Here is a 15,164-nt window from a genome sequence, read left to right on the forward strand (position 1 = left end):
TGGCTAATTTCCTTCTAAGCCCTCCTTATTTATTATTTTCTTTTATTTATACATAAAATGCGAATTAGTTTATACTTTTTTAAATAGCATTATTTTAGGTAAAATATATTTACTTTAATAATAAAATAAAGGGCTTTTATGAGTAAAAATCATAGATTAAGAGCTTATTTAACTACAAAATAAGTTGAGGGCTTGTTTATTAAATAAAAAAGTGAGTTAAAGGGGAATAAAAAGAAAATAATAAATAAGGAGGGCTTAGAAGGCAATTAGCCACATTTCAATCTTAGTGCGCCCACATGCACAGCAGCATCAATTAACTTTCAAATTTTAAAATGGTAAATTTGCATGTTAGGTCCTTGAAACTACCCTTAACTAACATTTTAGTCCTTTGGCACCATTGGTGCCGCCAATCACATTGGCACCTTTGGTGCCGCCAATCACATTGGCACCTTTGGTGTCGCCAATGTGATTGGCCTGATCAGGCTATGTCAGTTTTTTTTTCTTTCTGTTTTTTGTTTTTTTTTGGTATATTTTGGTAAATAAAAAAAATTATAATATTTTGGTTATTTTTTTTATAATGATTTTGTAAAAAACCCGCTAGAATGCATGGGCTATTACATCTAACCGAACAAACATGTTTTAGTAATTTAATTTTCATTAAATCAACTTTAAAATTTGAATACCTTTGATATTAAAATGTATAGCTTTTGTCAGTACCACATTGAAAAAAAAAATTAAACCTATTTTTAAATAGTAAAATGAATTAATGGGTCAATTTTGCCGTCCAACGGGCCCAAGTATTTGGACTTGGTAATCAATTAAATGGCACCCATAACTATGCCGCTCTAATAGATTCTGGACCGTTCCTTAAAAAGGGGAATGTTTCAAACAAACTGTACACGTTTACGATCATGGCTCGGGTCAAATCGAATTCGGGTCGTGTTTATATACAACATCAATAAGTTAAATAGTTATTCAAGTCTAATTTATAATGTAAGTTTAAAATTTTGTTTAAATTTATTTGTATTTATAAATGATTAATGCAAATAGATTTAGACTTACTTATATTATTTTCAAGTTTTTTTTAAAAAAATTTTAAAAAATATTTATTTTATACAAATTTCCTTTTGTTATTTTTTTGTATGATCAAAATATTCTTCATGTCTGTTTCACGGTCTATGAAGACTAATCTTTTTAGGGTTTGTGATTAGGATTCAGAGGTGGTGTTGCGGAGTGGGCTAGCAAGGGTCTGCCCTAGACCTGGCCATGGGTCGGGCCAGCCCGAAATATGGGAGGATTCGAGTAAAAATATAAGCCCAAAATATGGGCTTAGGCAAAAAAATGAGGCCAGTTTTAAAAACGGGCCGGGCCTCGGGCATCACTTTTTTTTGCCCGGGCTCGGGCCGGGCCGGCCCGGCCCGAATATAATAAATATATATTTTTATTTTTATTTTTTAATTTTAAAATGCTTTTAAAATACTTTTTTTATTTTAAAATAATTTTTAATGTTTATTTTAAAAATGGGCCGGGCCGGGCTCGGGCTTATGATATTTTTCCCGGGCCGGGCATGGGCAAAATTTGAGACCCATATTTCGGGCCGGGTTGGGCCCGGGCCTAGGAGGCGGGCCAAAAAAATTTTCTGGACCCGGCCCATGGACAGGTCTAGTCTGCCCCCTCTTAAAATGTGAAATTACACTTTTGATATTTTAAAATTAGTACATGGTAAAATTACACATTAACCTCTAAAAATGATTAAGTTTTAATTTAGTCATTTAAAGAATCATAAAAGTGTAAACTGTTAAAATAGTGAAAATGCATTTTATCTCTCATATGTAACTTAATTCCGCCCCAAAAAAATTATTTTCACCCTTGTTCGTGATTGTCCTTGCCCCTCTAAAAAATGTCATTTTTAGGGCTTGAACCCGCCTTTTATTAAAATTTTAAACATAAATAACTTAAATAGGGTGGGTCAAAATCTAATAATAAAAATATATAATACAATAACCGGTATATATAAAATAACTTATCAAATCAAACCCTTATATATACATATGTGTGGGTCAAGATGTAATAATAAAATATATAATACAATAATGTGTATATATAAAATAGCTTATCAAATCTACCCTTATATACAGAGAAATTTTACGAGAGTGAAAATTGAATTTTATATTTTACGAGAGTTAAAATGTAATTTCACCATTATATTATTTTATGTTTTATAGATTTTAAAATTAAATTAAAATTTTAATATTTTGAAGGGTTAAACTAATTTTATAAAGTTTAGAGGGACTAAAGTGTAAAATTCTTATTTTAAAGGATTAGGCTACTGATTAGGTACAAGTCCACGAGGAGTATATATTTAATTTAAAATTTTGTATATTACTTAAAATCGTACCTTGGTATTTATATCTAAATATTATTTATAAGCAAATTAAACATTTTATATCGTGAATTTTATCAATGAAGACATGCTCCACTACTATCACCACTATCACCAACATGCTTAAGTTGATGTAATAGCCTTATCAAAAGACTCTATTTTCTTACAAATAGATTAGATTTTATAGATTGTGAGGGCCCTTCTTCAGATATAACCATAATATTTGAACCCAACTCGAAAAATTTGATTGACATATTTGAACTAAACTCAAAAAATAAGTTGATTAATCGAAATTCAAATTTAACCCAATTTGATTTGATTACAAAATGTTAATAATTTGAACCCGTTCAACTTTATCTCGATAATAACCTAAAAAAAATGTCCCGCGCCCAAAATAGTTCGAACCAAGAATAACTTGAACTCAAGTGTTAAACACAAATAAACAACTTGAGATAATCTAAGCCCAAAATGACTTGATCTGGAATACCCAACTACCAAATTCGAAATAACATGAACCTGAGATGACCTAAAATTTTTAAATTTCGAATTGATTGACCCAAATTAACCTAGCTTAAAATCAACTCAACCTGCCGATTGACGAACCTAGAAAACTTTAATCTGATTTCACTTTCACTCAAAGTTAAATTTATAAAAGTTTTAACATAATTAGAAAATTAATATAAAAATACCAATAAAGCCTTAGGTTTAATCGTAAAGTTGAAGAATGAGAAATTTTAAGATGTTAAACACGAGTTTTATTGTTAAATCCTATCGAAATATATTTTATTTTAATATGATCGTGATTTGTAATGATTGATTATTGGAACTAAATATATAAAAATATAAAAAGAATATTCCATTATACTATTTAGATTCAAATCATTGTGAAATTTTTAAAGTGAAATATCAACCAAAACCTAATAAAATTGGGTAATATGGAAGTGTAACTAATGCATTGGTATATTTTAAAATAGGATAAAAGTAACGAGTTAAATATAAGTTTAAAAGAGTTAATTGTACTTAGATATCCTTATATTTCAAAATATTTTAATTACATCCTTAAACTAATGCTGTTATATCAATTAAGTTCTCCCATTATTAAGATCGTTAATTTAACCATTAAATGACACGTCAAATCTTATATAACACAATTTAAAATAATTTTTAAAAGAAAAATAAATTGAAAAAAGAGAGATCGCATGTAAAGCTCTTGTAAAAGCTACAAAAATCTCAAAACTAATTTTTCCACAATATTCATTTTAAAAAATCATTTTAAATTATGCCACATGAGACATGACGTCTAATTTAACGGTTAAATTAACGATTTTAGTAATGAAAGACCTTGTTAATATAATCTCGACAGTTTAAGATGTAATTAGAATATGTTAAAATTTATGGACTAATTTAAAATGAAAATTATAATTTGAGGATGTGTACATGATTAACTCAATTTAAAATAAAAAAGATCCTTCATAAAGATACAAATGAATCAAACTTTAAAATTATATATTAAATAAAACATTCTAATTTAAGTATAAAATCATGATGAGGACCAGATCTGTCTTCCTATTATTAGTACCTAATTAGTGTTTAATTAATTTGTTTTATAAATAAGGACAAAATGTTGGTGCTTTCCACAGTGCCACCAATATATATTAAAATCTAGATCAGTAGATTAATTAATCCACAGATTAAAATGAAACAGTGTGATCTAAGAAAATTTAATTAATTTTTTTAAAAATCTTATCTTTCGAATTATTTATATTATCATGCCCATTTTCTCAGATGCCAAACACTTCTTGCAGGGAGTGTGTCGTGCTGCTTATAACTAAACAAATAAGGTCAAATTACAACACTCTGCACAACTTTTTCTCGGGAAAAAATATTAAAGAAAATGACATAAAATGTGCCATTAGGTTGTTTCAATTCTTAAAAAAAAAAAAATCAGAAGGATTTAAATAAAAATATAATTAAGCAAAAAAATAGGGGTCAAACTCGGGTTTTAATAGTAAAAATCAAAGCTTAATTCTATTCATTTTGTTTTAAAATTTAAAATAAATATTAAATAAAATATAAGCAGGAAGAGACAACCACGAAATCCTAAACATGAACACTAAAATATATATAGAAAATACAAAAATATATAATTAATAAATATTAAATAAAAACATAAACTGACCTAAATATATTTGGATAATCATTTACAAATATGAAGCAATTTAATTTAAAATAAATATAAAATATATATGTATTAATGCATTTTTTTAAATGTATCATATTTGAGATTTGACTTAAATTAAAGGGATATGAATTTTATAGTGGAATGACCATAATTTTAGTGGTTTCCACATCATTAATGGTTAAATTATTCTTTATTTTGTTTGAAGTTTAATCTTAGGCCATTCTCACTCCACTTCAACGGGCTCTTGATTAAAAAAACAAAAAAAAATATTTATTTATATAAAAATATATTTATAATTAAATTAAAATATCAATTAAGACGTTCAATATTTTTTAATACACGATAAACGTCAAACGTGATTTGTCTTCTCAGACACTCAACGTCACTCTCATCCTGTGAACCCATAATCTCTTCAGGTCGTTCAATAAACATGCTACTTGGGCCAGTTAGTTCAAGAATGGAATCACTCTCTGAACCTATTAGAAATCTCGGTAGATCGAGATGAAGTCAGGAAATTTTGATAAGAGTTAAAATGTAATTTTACCATTGTATTAACTAATATCTTTATATTTTTAAAGGACTAAATTAAAACCTTATAATTTTTAAGGGGTAAAGTATAATTTTACCATTACTAATTTATAATTTTATACATTATAAAAGATAAAAGAAAATGTAAAATTTCAATTTTTTATACATTACAAAAATAATATCCAACATATTGAAAATTAATGTACATAATGTAGTGGTCCCTCAACAATGATAAAATTTATATAAAATATGTAATGCTTTAAATACAATAATAATATAGAGAAAAGCAGTATGAACACAATTTTATCAATTTCCTTCCATTTCTCTTTTCTATTGTTGCTAGTCAAAACAACAATAATAATAAAACTAAAATTAAGAACTTTGCAATACCCTAAACTACTAAAGCACACCTAATGCCATGCTTAGTTGTCCCCAAAATCTTATTTAAATTAGATTAAAATTATAAATATCTAAATGTTTTAATCACGTCATTAATTCAATCGTGAAATTATAAAACTTATATTCAAATTATAATTAATGTTATTATGATATTTTCATTTTTTTCATACGTTTATATCATCTTCAAACAAAATGATTAAAATTACAAATCCAAATATCAAACACGTGTTTCATAATATTAGGATGTAAGATGACGGATTCGCAAGTTTCTTAAAAAGAATTTTAATATATAATATTTTCTTTCACCCACATAGTGAATCTGACCAAATTTAATATATTAATTAAACATTTAACAATAACTTTTTTATAATAAGATCCAACCCTCTTCCTAAAGAGTTACTTTGACACCAAAAGAGTACCTTCTCCCATATTCCGTGCTTTTTCAAGACTTCTTTTCCTAAAATTTGCTTTTATTTTTCATAGGTAATCGTAAATGTATAGGTGGTGGGATCGATCGCACTATTAATTCTAGTCCCAATTCTTAAAATAAAATTTAAAAAAAAAAGAGAAAAATTTGAGAAAAAATCTAAAAACAAATGTTATAAACTCAAATAAATAACAATTTTAATATATATTTAAAATTTATTTTTGAGTTTTACAGATTTGGGTCAAATTTTATGGGCTTAGGCTAATCGGTTCGACTCCAGTTTAACTAGTTTTTGTTCTTGATTCAATGACGCTTTCGAGTGGTTTACTAAAAATTAGATTCTTTTTTATTTTTGATTCAACCGATCTGGTTTTAATAAGATTGATTCTATCTAATTTTAAAGTTGAGTTGAATTGTGCAAACTTTTCTAACGTTTGTTTTTCCATTCACGAAACTTCACTCAACATGATTTAAAATCCAAGCAACCTACTTTACTCAAACGAGAAATCTAGGAACTTCCATTGCCATATTCCCCCACATCCAATCAAATAAACTCTTCAACTATTAACCAAAGCCCAAAAAGATTACAACCATAGATAAAATTAATTTCCTTATAGTGCCTAATGACATCACTTCATACTAATTGCTTCCTATCACGACGATGACCATCCCCACACATTAAAACCATACAATATATTATTCATATATATATATGAGTAGTGTAAGGCCTAAATCACCATATCTAAGAGAGAACAAAGAGAAAAAAAGAAAGTGGGAAAACAACAAAAATGGAAATGGTGAAAGATGAAAGCTGCAGAAAAGGTCCATGGACAGAAAAAGAAGACATGGTTTTGGTGAACTTTGTGCACTTATTTGGGGACCGGCGATGGGATTTTATTGCCAAAGTTTCAGGTTTGATTTGAAGGTGTGGAGGGAGAACAAAAATTGATACCATATAATATAGGTAGGATTATATATATTTTGAAGCTTTTTTGTAGTTCTTTAATGGAGGTTTTTAGCTTTTAACCATATGAATATATGTGTATGTTGTGTTTTTGTTTTGTTTTGTAGGGTTGAACCGAACAGGGAAGAGTTGTAGGCTAAGATGGGTTAATTATTTGCACCCTGGTCTTAAAAGAGGGAAGATGACACCCCAAGAAGAAAAGCTCGTGCTTGAACTTCATGCCAAATGGGGGAATAGGTATAATTTGGTTTATTTCTGGTTTTAGTCCTTCAAATATGTTAAAATTTGGGATTTGATCTCGTTTTGTTTTGATTATGATGTTATTAGTAGGTTTTAGTTGATCCCTTTTGTTTTAATTTTACATAATTTGTTTTTATATTTTTTATGATGGTATTAATAGGTTTAAATAGATAATATCATAATATTAATTATTCAATTTAATCTCCTTTTAGTCTCTTTGTTGAATAGAAAATTTCTATTTTGGCCCCTCTGAAATGTTAAAAATATAATTTAAGCCATTTTGAGACAACAAATTTAGTTTTGGTCCCCTAATTAAAAAAAAATTTCTCGCCCCCATCATGCAATTCTTGGCTTCGCCCTTGAATTCCACACAAGCTAGACTGTAATAGCAACAACTAATGGTATTATTAGTTTAGAGCTATTATAACATTATAAAATTAGAAAGATCAAATTATTTTAAATTAAATTAAAAAGATTAAATCTCAAATTACAACATCATATAGGGACTAAAAGAAAATTATACCTTATTGTTTCCCTTTGGAAAATTTTGGGTTCTGACCAGGGCTTATAATTGCAGGTGGTCGAGAATTGCTAGGAGATTACCAGGGCGTACGGACAACGAGATCAAGAACTTTTGGAGAACTCATATGAGAAAAATGGCTCTAGAAAAGAAGCGATCCACGTCACCATCATCATCATCATCATCGACTGTCACTAGAGTCGATTCATTACCATCATCAGGTACTGGGAAGGTAAGTTTTTACGACACCGGTGGTCCAAAAATGGCGGTTTTCGATGATATTAAGGGATACTCCATGGATGAAATATGGAAAGACATTGATATGTCTGAAGGAAACACAACGAAACTGCCTTTGTCTGAAAATTACAGTGAACAAGGTTGTTGTAATCACTTTTCTTGCCCTTCAATGGCTTCTTCTCCTCCATGGGATTTCAGTTGGGATTATTCATTGTGGAAGATGGATGATGATGATGATGATGACGATGAAGAAGAGAGAAAGGTGTTCATTGCAACAACTAATAATCAATTATTCAATTTATTTGTTCATAAACCCTAATAATTAAACCTCTAAAAAATGGGGTTCTCTCTAAGCTTATATATATATATATCATTGTTGTAGTTCATTTCCTAGTGTTTTTGTGTGTGTGGTTTAAGTCCTCATAGAGGAAAAAAAAGAGAGAGAGAATCCTTTGTTAAAAAATCTCTCTTTGAGGTGATCACTTGTATAATTTTCATATGGATGTACGTATATTACTCCTTTTAATTTTAAAATTTGAATGAAACCAAGCTACCACCATATGAATCACTAGTTTAAATTAGCTTTTCAGGTTGTAGTTGTCTTAACGTTCATGTTTTCGGGTCGAGCCATTACGGCTAATTACAAGTTCATATCATTTTGATATTTCACTCACTTTAAGTTTAAATTATTTAGAGTCATTTCTTCGTATTATTTTGAATTAAGGTTACTGATCAGGGGCAAATTTGAGAGGGGTCCAATGGAAATTTTGCCTTTTAGTCCCCTCATCAATGTTAACATTAGAAGTTAATATATAGTAAAATTGTACTCCGCTCAAATGAAAAGTTTTTTGCTTAATCCCTTCGAAAAATTATTAAACTATAAGCTCATACATAATGAAATTACACTTTTAACCTCCCCAAATGTATAATTTAATTCCAATCCTCCCTCAAAAAAACCTTTCATTTCGCCTTTGTTACTAGCTTTTTATAATCAGATTGGTTTAAATTAAATTTGAATTCAAGATGATCGGACAGATTTCAGATTCGAGTCAAAATCATAGGTACAATTATGCTTAAAGAAGTTCTTGGTACAGAAAAAAAGAAGGTTGGATTCTTGATAGCAAGTTAAAGGTATGTACCATTGGTGAAGCTTCAATCATATAGTTTTAGTGAGAATTGATTCATCATAGCAAATAAAGGAAAAAAGAAAAAGAAAAAGGCAACCATTTGTGGATAGTGAAGTAAATGGGACAGGGTATGGTCACAAAAAAGCAAGTTAAAACAAGCATCAATTTGTAGGGTGCTTCCACCAATGTGGTAGAGCTTATGCTTTATGACTTGTGGTCCTTATTGTATTGTTATCATATATAATATATATATTCTTTATATTTATATTAATATTCCAGCTGGTATTATCGAAGATGAGTATAATAAAAATTAAAAAAAAAATTCATCTAAATTCGAGTAACATAGTTGTAAACAATCATATGGTGTGAGTGTCAAATATAAATGCATTTAATATATTTATAAAAAAAATTATGTAAAAAAATAAATGAAGCTTAGGAGCTCATGAGGCGGTCTCAGAGGGACTAGCAGGGCCTGATCCCCCTAAAATGGAAATTTTATATTTTAATCTTTCTAAAATTCAGAAAGTTATAAGTTAATTTATGGTAGAATTACATTTACACCTTAAAATGATAAAGTTGAGATTTGATTCTTCTAAAAATGTAGTGGGACTAATTTACAAATTTATATAAATTTATAAAATAAAAATAAAATTAAAAGTACTCTCTTAATAATATTTATTATTTTGTAAAAAAATAATTTTAATTAAATTAATATCTAATTAATTCATGATATCAATTCAATCATACACTTAAATATATATATATATATATATATATATATATACCCAAAGTTAGTGGCATTGACTTTGTATTCATAAATATTGGTATTTCTAACTCATTTTAGTTGAATAGAGAAAAGCTTGAAAGTGTTATCAATATGGTCGAGATATTAAGTGGGCACAAGAAAAGTAATACATATGAAGGGCCACTATCATATTTCAACTAGTAGGACAATGACAAGTAATTTTATTTTTAAGATATTTTTTTATGTTTATTCTACGGTTTATATTTTTTTTAAGTTTGCAATTGTCACTTCTAATAATATTATCTTGAGAACTTGAACTTAATTTTTATTTATTTTTTCTTTAAAGACGATATTATTTCGAGAATTTGAACTAATTTTTTCATTTTAAAATGTACCACTGTAGATAATTTTAACTAATTAATGATATGCCGATCATATAACAGGTATTGTGCACTTAATCTAGATCAAATTAGAAAGTGGAATAAATTCAATAAAATCACCCCCACCCAAGGATTGAGGATACTTTTCAAAAGATTCTAGTTGTAATGCTTTCAAGTTTAAATATGATTTTTTATTTAAAAAATATTCGTTTTGTGGTGTATGTCTCGTATTTTGGGTGAAACAAAGTCGACGTCCCAACAAGAAGAACCAGTTGTCCTGACAATGCGATGCATGGCGCCCCGATGTGGCGACATGTTTCCTACTTAACCGGGTTTCTTTTTCCAGTTAAACTCTGTTATATTTTCCTAGACTGATTCTGATTATTCTAGGGATAATTTTGACATATTTCTACTAGAATTTTAGCCTATAAATAGGCCTTTTAGCAACCCTAGGTAGTTTAGAATAATAACAACAAAATTACAAGAGAGTTTGTGAGAATTTTGAAAAAAACTTTGTATTTTAGATTCGGGGTTTATTTGTTTCTCCATTTTGTACCCCCATTTCGATTTTTGTCATTTTTAGTGAAATCCTTTTTACCCATAATTTTTTATCATCTTTAAAAAAAAGTCTCCCCGTAAATATTTATATCCAATTTTATTGATTTTCTTTCATTGCATAATTCAAATTCTAGCAAACAAATTTGATATATATTTGGATGTTGCCGAAGGAGTTGGCAGATGCCGTGATCACTTAATATTTTTATGGTCTAAAAAAGGAATATTTTTATTTGGCCCTCTCTAAGTTTCTTATATAGCCTTAATTAGCATCTCTATTTAAAAAAGGAAAATTGATGTTTACCCCCTAGAATTTTTTTAAAAATTTTTCTCTAAATACTATGCATTTTCATAGAATAAAGTAAATACATATTTGATCCTTTTAAATTTTTATTTTGATCCGTGGGGAAATTTATAATTTGATATAATGAATTTGATTGGAACACTTTTGAGTAGAACATCATGAATAAATATGATATAATTAATATACTTATCCTTATACTCATACTCATACTAAAGCCCTCTGAAGGCTACCAAACGACGCCGTTTGGATTTGTATTGGCGGCGTTTTTAAGAAAAACGCCGCTAATGTATATTTTTAGCGGCGCTTTTGTAGAAACGCCGCTAATGATCATTTATTAGCGGCGCTTTATCACAATCGCCGCTAATTGCTTATTTTTACCGGCGTTTTTTGTCCAAACGCCACTAAATGTGCCGCTAAAACCCTGTTTTGGTGTAGTGACGATGTTTTATGTTTAATACAAACTATAATTTGGATTATTTGATATTTAAGTTTGACTTTAATATTTAATTTGGTATCTGAGTTTTTTCAATTTGATACTGTGTTTTTTTTCTCGATTAAGTAACTGAGTTTGGCCCAATGTTCAATTTGATACCTGAGCTTTTCTTTTGTCCCAATTAAGTTGTTATATTTTTTTTACCAAAGCACATGTAAAATATACATTCAGTCGTATGAAGTCATTCAATCTACATACCTGATCGAATATTGAAACTAAACTCATGTGTCAAATTGTATATTAACTTTATAAATATATAGCTAGTTATAGTGGCATTGGCACCATAAATTATTAAACCTAATATGTTTTTTTTTAATTATCAAAAGTAAATTAAATGCATTTTTTTGAACAATTTCAAATGATTTAACAAAAACAAGAAGTTCATACCAATCGACAATTAAACGAAAAAATACAAACAACTTGGAATTAAAAAAAGAAGAAGGAAGCAGCTGCCAATAAACAATAATTAAAAGAAAAAAAAAACCAAATCGACCCACCCAAATTTCAACCCATTTTAATTGAAAACCACAAAAGGACCTAAAAGAAAAGACCCCAAAATATTTTAAAAATCTGCACTAGGAAGCTCTTCATATGTACTTGGGGCAATAAAGAAAACCTCGTATACAATGGCTGCAATGGCTGAGCCAATGAACGGACCAAGCCAATAGACCCAATGGTTGTCCCACGTCCAACTAACCACGGCCGGACCGAATGAGACCGCGGGGTTCATGGACGCACCGTCGAAGGCACCACCGGCTAAGATATTGGCACCCACGATGAAACCGATGGCAATGGGTGCGATGATGCCGATGTTGCCCTTCTTCGGGTCGACCGCTGTGGCGTAAACGGTGTAAACCAGGCCGAAGGTCATCACGATCTCGAAAACGACTGCGTTCCATGCTCCTACCCCGGATGATAAGGAAAATGCGGATGTTGTCTGTATCGTAACATGTCGGTAAAACGATTGAAATTTTTGTTAAACCGTGAAATGAATTTTTTTTTCTAGGTTTAATTGCGGTTTTTGTCCCCCTACTATGCTAAAACTAGGTCCTTAGTCCACTTAATGTTATATGATTCAATACTTCTATTTTTTATAATATTATTAATAGGTCCAAACTTAAATTACTTGACGTGATTTAAAGGGAAAATAAATCCAATCATCCATGCTAACCAAATGCTAAAATGGAGATTTAATATTTCTACTTTAATTTGGCATGATTTAATCTTTACAAGTTATTAGATGGTCCAAATTTATAGCATTGGATAATTGCTGTCACTAATATTATGTGATTCATTTTACTGTTATTCAGTCAAATAATCGAGTTACATGAAAATTTAATCAACCATATTCATCCGATAATACATATATATCGAACGTTTATAGTTGTTTTTTCTTTTTTTTAAACTTCACATTATTACTTTAACAACAACTAGCTTGTTATCGATTTAGACATACTAATTAACATAAAAAAAGCATAAAGATCAAATTATGTTAAATTTAAATAAAATTAAATCATAGAGGGACTAAAATTAGAATTAGACCCTTTTTTTGTAAACTTACCATTCCACCGGTTGAGAACTTGAGAAGCAAGCAAGCAACGACAGATCCAAGCAATTGAGCTATCCAATACAAAATACTCCTCACCAATGTAATGTGGCCACCCACGAAAGCACCGAACGTGACGGCGGGGTTTACGTGCCCGCCGGAAATGTTAGCTCCGACCGAAACCGCCACAAACAACGCCAAGGCGTGAGCCAATGCCGCAGCTACTAAACCCGCTGGTGTCGACGAGCCATCGTCGGTCAACTTGTCTATAAAAAACATATCAATAATGATACATACAAAATGCAACAAAAAAAAAATCAACTATGACATTTTTATCGATATAAAAAAAGAGTGTATGATACGTACTGAAAGCCATGCCCGAGCCTTCACCGGCGAAAACAAAAATAAGCACTGAAATGAACTCGGCTAAAGCCGCCTTGAGTGCATCTGCTTGGCCGGCTTCGGCCGGAGACCCGACTGCAATTCGAGAAATCGGCATTTTATTTTTATCAAAATAAAGTACTATCAAACTTTAAATTTTTTGCTCGCGTTATATCTCTTTTTGGTTGCTTCAGCTTTGTTACTGGTAGTGTTATATATATAGGGGGGTCTAATCAGTTTACTGTAACGAGTATGAACCGGGACGAACCGGGATATAAACCGGAGCAACCATTCTTTTGGTGATGATCACGCATGTCAATTGTTCGTTGAGGTAAGAATGGTAGGCGAAGGTCTCCAAATGGCTCACGTTTTGACACGTGGATGGTTGGTGTGGATTTGGATGGCCAATCAGAGGGTGGAGAATTTTATGGAGCACCGACTAACAGTGTGGCAGTGGGTCCCCCACCTCCCTGTGATGGTTTTAGCTTGGCCGTCACCGACCATTGAGTGTGGTCCATTTATTTCGGTCCGGCTCAAATTTAACTTAAATTATATTATTATTTTTAAATAATTAAACAAGTTATTTGGGTTGCTTAAGGTGAGTAGACTCGAAATTAGAGGTGCTCATGGGCCGGGCGGCCCGACGGCCGGCCCGAAATATGGGAGGGTTTGGGTGAAAATATAAGCCCGAAATATGGGTTTTGGCAAAAAAATGAGGCCCGATTAAAAAACGGGCCGGGCCTCGGGCACAACTTTTTTGGCTTGGGCCCGGCCCGGCCCGGCCCGAATATAATAAATATTTTTATTTTTTTAATTTTTTAATTTTAAAATACTTTTAAAATACTTTTATTAAATTTTTTAAATTTTAAAAATTTTTTAAAATACTTTTTTAATTTTTTTAATTTTAAAATATTTTTAAAATACTTTTTTAATTTTATTTTAATTTTTAAAATAAATTTTTGGTATTTATTTAAAAAAGGGCGGGCCGGGCCCGGGCTTATGAATTTTTTCTCGGGCCGGGCTTGGGCAAAATTCTAAGCCCATATTTCAGGCCGAGCCGAAAATTTTTTCTGGGCCCGACCCGAATCCGGCCCGGCCCATGAACACCTCTACTCGAAATCCATCAACACTTTTATTCATACTTTGTTATAAATATTTTATTTAATTTTTATGAAATGTAGCCCTTATATATAGTTTTAAAATTATATTTTAGTAGAATTAAGGTATTTTTCATGTTTGTTTTATGGTCCATAAAATTAATTGTTCAAGAATTATGGCTAGCCCTCCCAATAATGTTATCTCCGAGTTTCAATTTTAAATTATTATTTTATTATTTTTCAAAATTTTTAGATTTGCCTAAATCTAAGACTAAATTACAATAACATGACTTTATTTATATATATTAGTGTCATGACTCATGAGTGAACTTGGCATAAATTCAGTTAATAAAATTACTAAAAACTATCTTTTATTAAAGTAATAAATAAAATTATAATGGTATTTTTGCCTTTTCATATTTTATATAAAACAACTGCAGAAACAAATGCATAGGAATTGAATCCAAGATTAATTAATTAATGTCTAAATTTTCATTTATATATGTTATAATAAATGTCGATAATGACAATGGAATGATCACGAAACAATAAGAAAAGAAAAATAAGAACACATACAAATTTTACGTGGAAACCATTTCGTGAAAAAACTAAGAGCAGAGGAGAAAAAACTCACTAATGTTGAAAAACAAATGATA

General features: G+C 29.9%; 2 protein-coding genes across 2 annotated transcripts; one reads left to right on the plus strand and one right to left on the minus strand.

The window, feature by feature from the left end:
* Window positions 1-6,639: 6,639 nt before the first annotated feature.
* LOC105783293 (transcription factor MYB59) lies at window positions 6,640-8,439 on the plus strand. Its single transcript, XM_012608668.2, has 3 exons — window positions 6,640-6,831; window positions 6,991-7,120; window positions 7,701-8,439. Exons 1-3 carry the CDS (start codon window positions 6,708-6,710, stop codon window positions 8,197-8,199), a joined length of 753 nt encoding a protein of 250 aa, XP_012464122.1. The 5' UTR covers window positions 6,640-6,707; the 3' UTR covers window positions 8,200-8,439.
* Window positions 8,440-11,846: 3,407 nt separating this feature from the next.
* Window positions 11,847-13,608, minus strand: LOC105783292 (aquaporin TIP1-2). Its single transcript, XM_012608667.2, has 3 exons — window positions 13,397-13,608; window positions 13,046-13,296; window positions 11,847-12,421 (listed from the first exon to the last, which is right to left on the minus strand). The coding sequence occupies exons 1-3, from the start codon at window positions 13,527-13,529 to the stop codon at window positions 12,047-12,049; spliced, it is 759 nt and encodes a 252-aa protein (XP_012464121.1). The 5' UTR covers window positions 13,530-13,608; the 3' UTR covers window positions 11,847-12,046.
* Between the last annotated feature and the right edge of the window lie 1,556 nt (window positions 13,609-15,164).

This window comes from Gossypium raimondii, chromosome 13 (genome assembly GCF_025698545.1).
Source record: "Gossypium raimondii isolate GPD5lz chromosome 13, ASM2569854v1, whole genome shotgun sequence".
In the NCBI taxonomy this organism is placed as follows: Eukaryota; Viridiplantae; Streptophyta; class Magnoliopsida; order Malvales; family Malvaceae; genus Gossypium; species Gossypium raimondii.